Source organism: Pteropus vampyrus, unplaced genomic scaffold (genome assembly GCF_000151845.1).
Source record: "Pteropus vampyrus isolate Shadow unplaced genomic scaffold, Pvam_2.0 Scaffold124, whole genome shotgun sequence".
In the NCBI taxonomy this organism is placed as follows: domain Eukaryota; kingdom Metazoa; phylum Chordata; class Mammalia; order Chiroptera; family Pteropodidae; genus Pteropus; species Pteropus vampyrus.
The window spans coordinates 106493-116203 of record NW_011888905.1 but is presented as its reverse complement, the minus strand read 5'-3'; the positions used below and the strand labels follow the sequence as shown (position 1 = coordinate 116203).

The following is a 9711-nucleotide window of genomic DNA, read 5'->3' as shown; positions in this document are numbered from 1 at the left end:
AATTAATATTAACTCAACAGTTGGATAAATCTTAGTAATATATTGAGTGAAAAGAAGGAACTATAATATTACCTACGACGTGATGCTTTTTGGATCAAAAACAAGTAACACTGAACCTGGGACTGTTTGACCATGCATGTGTATCTAAAAGACTATCTTTTTAAAGGTAAGAGAACGAAAAACAAAATTTGTAACAGGTTTGGCGACGGACGAGAGAAATAGTAAATATAACACTGTTCATGTCGTGCTGCTTATGGCCTGGGACACCCGAAAACGTTCGCGTTTTAGAGGCGGGGTCACGGCTCATCCCGTGCTGCGTGTCCGCGTGTCGCCGGGCTGCGGGACGAGTCCGGGTCCGGGACGGCTCCGGGTGCGGGACGGCTTTGCACGGCGAAGCGGGCGCAGGGGCCGCGCGGTGGAGGCGTCACTTCCGGGCCCCGCGCTGGAGCCGGGACGCCGCCGTCGCGTACCGCCAACGGCAGCCGAGGCCCCGCCTCCTCCGCGCTCGGAGGGCCTCCGCACCGCGCGAAGGCTCCTGGGAAACCGAGTCCGAGCGCCGGGAGGCCCGGAGGCTTCTGGGAAGCGCAGGCAGAGCGGGGCCCGTCTCCTTCTGCGCAGACTCAGCGGTCTCCGGGCCGACACCGGGAGCGGCGACGCGGCAGCGTCCTCCCACCGGAAGTGTCCGATCAGAACCGGGCCCGTGGGAGAGGTAAGTCCGAGCTTGGGGACTGAGGTACCCGCCGCTTCGTGCCCTCTAAACACCCAGCCCCTACTATGTCCCCCTCGAGACTGCAGCAGTCTTGCGGCGCCCTGACCCAGGACCTCAGAAGGATCCGGAGGAAACGAGGAACTGGGCTCGGCGTCGGGACGGCACTTGCGCCCGGCCACGTGGGGAGGGGTGGTTTCTATAGTTACCCCGCCGCGCGTTACGTCACCGTCTGGGCCGACGGGGCGTGGTGCGGGCCGCGGGCCTTCCGGCCGCCGAGCCTCGGAGGGGGGCTCTGGGGAGAGGAGCGTCCCGGCCCAACCGGGCGAGACCGCTAAGGGCGGCGTCTGCTTCGGCTCCAGTCTCTGCCGGAGGAAGCCGCCGGAAGTCCGTCCCGGACGCCTGCTTCTCCCCGGAGGAGCGACCGCTTTTCCGTGGGAAAAGGGGCCCCGGGCCTCCCGGTGAAATTGGTTCCCACAGTAACTGCTTAGTGAGTATTTGCTGTGTGCGGGGTGTGCAGTGAGGCCGGCGCTGAGCCCCCGCCCTCGTTCCGGATCGAGGGACGACAGGCGCCTCCCCGCCCTCCACCGGCCGAGCCCTCCCGGCCCTTCTGCCGCAGCGGACGCGCCGGGGAGCTACTCGTCCACCGGGAGCCCCGCAGTTGACCGAAGCTCCGCCTTACCGGCACCATTAATTACTCCTTTCTATGTTTGTTTACATACCCGCCTGGCTGTTTTTTTGACTCGTCCCCCAACACAGTGATTGTAAGGCTCTAGATGCTGAATGAATGTGTATTACCTTGAAGTTAGGAAGACCTTTAAAAACCAGCTTTAGGGGGCTGTATCTAATCCTTGAAGACTAGATAATTCCCTCTAGAGTTGTGGACTGTTTTAAACGGGTAAGAGGTGATAAAACACCTGGACATAGGACTTTAAGGTGTCTAAGGAGATGACATGCTATAGAACCAGCTAATTCACGTGATCATTAACGTGTAAGTGACTTGTGGAATCTCTAGGCTGACTTTACTGCCCATCTTCCTATGCTGAATGAGGTAATGCCCGTAAAGCGTTAGGACGCTACCCGGTAAGCGCTCAGCACATTTAGGAAACAGAACAGGAAGTGCAGTTAGGCCTTTGTATCAAACGAATGTCCCAGTAACATGAAGGATTGAGACTGACTGATGTGCCATAGCACTAACCCCCTTTTTTGCCCTCTGTCACCGCTAAACTTTGTTCCTACTTATTCCCACTCAAGCTCTGTTTCCAAGGTTCAGTCTGAGCCTGCGATCCACATTGCATACTCTTGAAGAATAATTCCTGATATTTACCTTCAATTCCCCTTTCCATGGGTCTTGTCTAAATCTATATTGCCATTCCTAGCTCTTTCTCATTAAAATCTCACAATATCTGTTGGACATGTTTTTCCAAATGGTGTCTCCTTAGCATCTTAAATATAGAATATCCAAAACACAAAGCAACTCAAACTTGCCTTATTTCCACTTTTATGCAATAAAACAACAAACACGAGAACTTAAAAATGAATATTAATAATACAAGGTCCTTTACCTCGGGGAGCTCCAGTCAATTGATGAAGAAAAACAGCCAACAACTAAAAATAATACGAGGTGGCATGTGTGGTATTCACAGATGTTATGTATTAGGAACTGCAGTAAGTCAGAGTAGAGTCGTGGAACTCGTGTCAGAGGTAGTGGAATTCTAGCCCCTGCAGCTACCACTCCCAGCAAGCTAGTCTCGCCATCAACCTGCTGTTCATTCCCACGTGCTCATCTCTTCCTGTCCCTTTTTGCCTTTCTGAACCCGTCATCCTTTATTGTCCAGTTCAAGCCCCACCACCTCCAGGAAATGTTTACTCCCATTTGTACACATACACACGCATTCTCTCCCTACCTTGGGATCGTTAGATTCTTCAGAGTGTCCACCGTGCAACTTGTTTATTGAGCTTTGAACATTTATCAAACATTTTCAATGCATCTGTTCTGTGGAACATGTCCTGTTTTTTAAAAGTTTTATATCCATGTGTGTATTGTGTCATTTTTCTCAAGTATTTTGCAAATTCCTTGCAAACTCAAACACTTTTATTTTCTAATTCCTTCTAGCTGTACATCAGAGTACAAATTTCCAGCGTACCCCACACTAACTTATTAGTATCCCATCCTAACTAACCAGCACCTCTAGAGCAAGGCCCAGGAAACTGTTTCTGACTAAGTCCCCACATGAAGATCAGGCAATGAACCCAGCTCTGAACTCAGACTTTTTTAGAATCCACTGCCGAACACCATCAAGCCCACTGCTTGCTCGTGTTAAGATTGCAGCGGTCAGTCGTGGACTTGAGGAAATGTGTGGTCGACAGACCTGAAAGACCGATATTTGCATTTTGCTGTTGTGCTCCAGGCTTCACCTCTGAACTCCTGTTATTCAGCCCTTCAGTTCAGAAACCAGGCCCACCATTCCCACATGCTGATAGGGCTTGGGGAACTGATATTCAATAACAAGGCTCAAGAAGACGGGTGAGAAAGTTGCGCTGCTGGGTTGTTGTGTTTGATTTTATCGTGAGGTGGCCTCACTGCGAGACCTGGCCTGAGCCACGACACTAGGAAGGCAGGGAAGGCACTGTTGAGACGAAAGGAAAGCTATCTGAGACTTTGGGGGAGGGAGCAGTTGCACTGACAAGTTGTTAACCTCTGCCTCTCAAGAAATTTGCCCTATTTCATTATTTATGAGATTTATAAGTAATCCTAGTTCCAGATTCTGAATCAATAATTACAGTAATTCGAGCCTGTGCTTTCCTCATTGTATGCGTACAGCAGCCTCTTTCTGTTTCTCTCTTTTCGTATTACAGTCCATCCAGGAAATGGGCGATGTGTTCATCTGCACAAACAGTATTTGTCAGGTCATTCTGCTCACGAGCTTTCATAGGCTTCCCAGTGCCTAAAAGACAACCTCTGAACCATGAACTTTGACATCGGAGACTTTCTAGCGCAGGGCCTTGGCCGCTGTAATTTCCTTACTCAAACCGACTGCAGCTTTGCTTTCCTGCTTCCGTGTCCTTACTGTTCACCGGTTCACGCTGTTCCGCACTTGTAGTTTCCTGTTCTCTCTCTCCCGCATCCTGGTCAAAGCCTCTCCGTTCTTCAGAGTTAGCTTTTTCATTAAGCTGTCTGACCGTCGCAACATGCTGTGCTCTTTCTCGTCTCCAACTCTGTGAAGCACTTTCATCACCTTTTCTTTGGTCCTTATTGTCTTCATGACTTACAGATAGTCGCGTAGCATGTTAAGATTTAGTGCTGCCTTATAGTTATCTTATATTTAGTGTTTCTAATTTAAATGATCTCGTTTTTAAGTTTTAAGCCGCTTAGAGGTGGAGATTATGTAACAGTCGTGTTCACAAAGCAGGTATTTCCGTGCTTCGACACACAGTAAATGCCCAGTGCGTTTGTGTCCTGGAACGTGACCGTTTCTATGATGTGATGTTTCATCTTCCTCGATAGTCATAGTAATTTTTTTACCTCTCAGGAGAGCTCTGGGAACTGAGACCCTTCACAGAGCAGAAGTGGGTTTTCCGGGAATACATTCTATCCCAAGATGACGGCAGAGTCAGAGAAAGCTGCAGCTCAGCACCTTCCGGAGGACGCAGGGCTTCTGACGGTGAAGACAGAGGAGGAAGATCGTGTGTGGAGGCAGGACACGTGCTCACAGAGAAGTGGTTCTGTCAGGCGGGAGCTTTGCCGGCAGCTGTTCAGACAGTTCTGCTACCGGGATTCCCCGGGGCCCCGCGACGCGCTGCGCCGGCTCCGGCAGCTCTGCCGGCTGTGGCTGCGGCCCGAGACGCACAGCAAGGAGCAGATCCTGGAGCTGCTGGTGCTGGAGCAGTTCCTGGCCATCCTGCCCGCGGAGCTGCGGGCCCGGGTGCGGGGACGGTGTCCGGAGAGCGGAGAGGAGGCAGTGACCATACTGGAAGATGTGGGGAGAGGTGCTGAGGAAGCCACGCCCCAGGTACACAGGGGATGGCGGAGCCAAGACCTCCGCCAGGCCGGAGCCCCACGTGGGAAGGCAGGGCCTGGGACGGCCCGACTAGTGAGACCTAGCGAGCCGTGGAGGAGCGCTCAGTTCAGTGTGCGGCGGGTCTCCTGTGCTCGCTGTTTCTCCTACGCCACATCTTACAGTGGAGTCGGACTTCATTCTTCCTTCCCCAGTTCTGTATCCCTACAGGAGGTGCTCTTTGTTTTTGGACGATGTTTAATTCCAGGCAGTCTGTCATAAGCCCAAATGTACTGTATTTTTCTCAGGTTCCGGTCCCTGGTCATGGACAAGAAATATTCTGGAGAAGGGTGGCATCTCCTGGGCCAGCGCTTAGTGTCCGGTTCCAGCCAGTGGACACCAAAGACCTTCGTGGTTCTCCAGAACCCCCTCTCCTACTGGACTCTGGTAAGAGACAGTGTTCGATGCAGGCCTCACCACGAAAGGGTGTGGAGGTTCACGTCCCTTCTCTGAGAAGTCCTCGTTGCTGTAGGTGCTCCTTTCCTTTGTTAAGCAGTGAGAAGCAGGGAACTTTTCCTAGGGTCATTGTCCAATCGAGAGACGGAGAGAGAGAGAGCTTTTTTATTCAGAATATTTCTATTTTTCCATTGTTTCTTTATCCAGAACATTTCCAAACACAGGATATTTTTATCTTAGGGGAAAATTAAAGGAAAGAAAAACAAATGACTTGAGAAAACATCAAGGAATGAGAAAAGTAGCCAAAGACAAAAAACGTGTGGATGGAAATAAAACATAATAGAGAAATATATATAATGGTAAAGAGGCAAGTGCATGATGATATACCCAGAACATAATTCACAGATCCATAGAACAAGATACATATCGTTGCCTTTTTTATACTTTTGATCTTAAAAATCTCTCTTAAGTTTTTGTAGAAAGTTGGCCATATTTCTGGAGATTTCCTCTGTTGAATACTCATTGCTGTTCTAAAACCCATCTGTTTAAAAGTTCATGGACTCAGTATCACTTTAGCTGTGAAAAGCGCCCCACATAAACCCAAGGAAAAATTACAGTAATTTTTTTGAATACCCAGATTCTGCTGTCAAGTTTGTTCTGGAAACATTTCCATCCATGCCATCTGAAAATTACTTTTTCCCTAAGACCTTTCCACCCTGAGACCAGCACTGCCGAACCCTATTTCCTGCCCTAGCATGTTCTAGAGTAAGGAAACCCTGCAAGAAAGAGGGCTTGACTCCAGCACAGTACAGAGTCCTGAGCACAGCACTGCTTCACGAGCTAGAAGGTAGGAATTGTGACAATTAGGCCATAAATGGTTCCTGGAAAGCAGGCCGAGGAGTTCAGATGTGTCGTGGAAGCGAAGAGATGAGAGGTTTTGTGGTAGGGCTGACAAGGTTTAACGAGTTAGTCGGGTAAAGGTATTTAGGCTGACCACGAAAAAGAATAGTTCCGAGTGAGAACAGCAAGGAAGCTGTTACAGTTACCAAATAGGAAGTGGTGAGATTCTTGACTAAGGGGATGGTAACAAATGTAGAGAAAGGGACATTCAGGAGAACATGGTGACTTGATTAGCCATGGAAGATGAAGAAGAAATGGATGGATGGATAGGCGGGTGGAGGTTTTCCCTTCCACGTACACATACCCCAAAGCCATTTATAACGTTGCATTTCTCCCTGCATCTGTGTCCTCATCTGCTTCCTTTGTGGTGATGCTCCCCTTTCTCCCTATGAGCCTAACCCGAGAAATGTGTCAGATCCAAAGTTCCCCAAGACCCATCAGTCACACTGCATAGTTCTTTCTCCTTACTTTGTCTTCCCCCTATTCTTGCCGGTGATGATCCTCTTCCCAGTCTTTTCTATTTAAATGCCATCTTCAGATGTCTATTTCCTCTCCCTGCCAACCACTGCATACATTACTTGCTTTTACCAATTCTTTCTTTTATGTCCTTCAGGCCTCTCATTTGAAAGGCCACAGTTTTAGAGTGGCCAAATGAGTACCAAATAGTAGCTATCTTGAGTGTATGTCAACGTTTTCTTTTCTTCCATCTCAGCAAACAGATATTTACCTCATTATCATTATCATTATCATTATCATTATCATTATCATTATCATTATTTTAGATCATAGATGTGAAAACAATGGGTCAATGCCAAATCTGGACATTCATGAAAAAAAGGAATCACAGAGAATTGTATCAGGAAGAATTTCAAGAATTGCATCAGAAGTGTCTGCTGAGCCTCAGGACTTCTCTAAGCCTGCGGGCAGGATAAAGAGGCAACAGGAAAACGAACCTGGGGAGTCTCAGAGACCATCATCCGCTCAGGATGGAGGATTTAGCAAAATCCTCACCCACAAAAATACACTTACAAGTGAAATAAGTCATGATGGATTTGAGAGAAGCTTAAACCTGAACTCAAATGAATTTACACACTGGAACTCTTGTAAACGTGGTAACTTTGACCAGAGTCTGAAATGGAATTCAGGTTTTATTAAGCATCAAAGAATTTATACTGGAGAAAAAATTCACCAATATGGAAAATCTCTCAAGAGTCCAACCCTTATTAAACATGCAGCAATTTTCAGTGGAGGAGAAACCCATTATTGCAACGAATGCGGGAAAGCTTTCAGACACAGCTCAAAGCTTATTAGACACCAGAGAATCCACACTGGAGAGAGACCCTATGAATGTAATGAGTGTGGGAAAGGCTTTGCGGGGAACTCAGATCTTACTAGACACCAGAGGATTCACACTGGCGAAAAACCCTTTGAATGCCCAGAATGTGGGCGAGCATTCAGCGTGAAGTCACATCTTATCCTGCATCACAGAATTCACACCAGAGAGAAACCCTATGAATGTAGAGAATGTGGGAAAACCTTCAGAGCAAGTTCATACCTCATCCGACACCTGAGAATCCACACTGGAGAGAAACCCTATGAATGCAGTGAGTGTGGGAGGGCCTTCAGTCAGAGCTCACACCTCAGGCAACATCAGAAAATTCACAAGAGGGAAACCCTATTAATGTAAAGGGTTTCTGTTTATATGAAAGGCTAAGGAAATAGCAAAACATGAAAAACTTTGAATAAAAAATAAATATCAAATGGCTGAACAAGCACTGTCTCTTCTCTCTCTCTGGTTCTCTGGCTTGCTGTTCTGCATATGGTGATCGCCTCTGAGTGTGCTTTCTGTGAGACAGGATGCGGCTCTTCCATTGACTTCCAAGTCAAACCAGAAGAGCAGAATCTGGGGGAGGCTAAGAAATAGATTAGTCTGTGGCGGTGAAGAAAGAGGGATAAAGACCCTTTTGGGAGATAACCGTGAGAACAGTGGGGGTGGGGGGCGGTGGTTCAGGGAAAGAGAATGGTCCTCAACCGTCGTTAATAATTCTGCACAACAAGAGTTCGGCCGAGCCAGGAGTGCAGTAGCTGGAGCAGCGCGCACAGAAGGGTGCTTTCCGAACGCTGCTTTAAAACGTGGACACAAGCAAGCTAAATGTAATCAAGAGGACGTGGGCAGTGGCGGCATTCCAATATGTAGGCCAATACCTGAGTCCAGGGTCATGCCAGGAAGTAGAAACCGTGAGTGTCCAAGGCAAGAGGTCAGAAGGCAGAGTCAAATAAGACAGGAGGGACGTAGAAGGAAATCAAGCTGGAGTTGGGATTAGAGGTTGGGAATGGTGTTCAAGTGGACCTGACCGTAAGTTTTGGAGGAGGCGGACACAGTACTGTAACCAGGTTTTTACTGCCACATATGCTGTGGATTTTTTGGCAGTTTCCTGGGGCGAGTTTACTTCTGCCGGGAGGAGTTCACGTGATCACTTCCCCTGGGTGGGATTCACCTGAGCACTTCCTCCAGAAAAGCTTCATGTGAGTATTTCCTCCAGGCCGGGTTCTTTGAGTAGTTCTCTGGGTTGGGTTTGGGGGTACACTTCCTTTGGGCCAATTTCTGTGCTGGGCTCTGCTGCCCTTCCCCCTCCCAGCCTAGCTCCTAGCTGGCACTGCAGAATGTTCCAAAGACCCAGATTCCTGGGTGGCAGGTGCTGTCCCAGATAGGTCCCTGAGGACCACCCTCTTCTCCATCACCGCCGCTGACTCCCAGGAGCTTTCGTGGTCTGTCAGGTTGCTGTAGCTTAAAGGACAATGACAGCCAAACCTTCCTAGGCTCATCATGGTCGCTCATCCGTCACGTGTCAATTCGGTTTGTCCAGAGAAATCGGAAAGGTGTTTGCAGTCTGGCTGGTTAACTCAGTAGACTGTTCTGTTGTTTCGAAGATCTAAAGTAGTGGAAGGCAACATTTAGGAGTGGCCTCGTGTCTTTATCTTGAATAACTTCTGAATAACGATGAGTTCTGTGCGCAGAAACCAAGGAGGAGTCCCTATGTGGCCAGCTCACAGGGCAACTGCAGCCCTTTGCTGGGGTTTCACTAAGTGCAGGGCATTGAATTTAATCTTTCCTTAGTTATTCTCAAGACAACTCTCAGTGATTAGGTCTGTGGTTTAGTTAGTTGCATTATATATATACATAATAGAGGCCCACCACATATGCTGTGTTAAAATAGATGAAAACTGTCTTTAAAATTAGGTACTAAAACTACCATTTGTTTTTCATCATTATTGATATAGCGGCCTAAATACTTATCCGTTTTTTAAAGTAGGGGGTATAATCATTTTGCGTAGTTGTTTTTTGTTTGTTTGCTGATGATTAAAAAGGAAGCCATCAGAAAAGACAGGAGGCTAAAGAAAACATTAAAGTGGGAAGGAAAGCAGTGAACATTCAGTAGGAGCTGCTGGGAAAGGCGATGGTGATGGACCCTGAGCTGGAGCCGCTGGGGGCGGTGATGGGGGTGCGGGACCCTGACCTGGAACTAAATTCTTCTCTTCGGAGTCTCAAGAAAGAGACGGGGAGACTGGTCTGGAACTGCACTGTCCAGTATGGTCACCAGCACCCGCACATGGCTGTGGAAATGCAAACGACAAATCAAATGGGGCCTT

At 48.2% G+C, this 9711-nt stretch overlaps 1 protein-coding gene across 4 annotated transcripts; it reads left to right on the top strand.

Moving 5' to 3' along the window:
* The first annotated feature begins 551 nt into the window (after positions 1-551).
* Positions 552-9702, top strand: ZNF165 (zinc finger protein 165). Of its 4 annotated transcripts, none has more exons than XM_023534392.1 (4): positions 552-709; positions 4240-4719; positions 5013-5151; positions 8492-9702. In XM_023534392.1, the coding sequence occupies exons 2-4, from the start codon at positions 4309-4311 to the stop codon at positions 8560-8562; spliced, it is 621 nt and encodes a 206-aa protein (XP_023390160.1). In that variant the 5' UTR covers positions 552-709; positions 4240-4308; the 3' UTR covers positions 8563-9702. The 4 variants fall into 4 exon arrangements, with proteins under 4 accessions (XP_023390160.1, XP_011364628.1, XP_011364629.1 ...); XM_011366326.2 differs by lacking the exon at positions 8492-9702 and adding an exon at positions 6843-7832 and having other exon boundaries at positions 556-709; XM_011366327.2 differs by lacking the exons at positions 552-709; positions 8492-9702 and adding exons at positions 742-1196; positions 6843-7832.
* Positions 9703-9711: the final 9 nt, after the last annotated feature.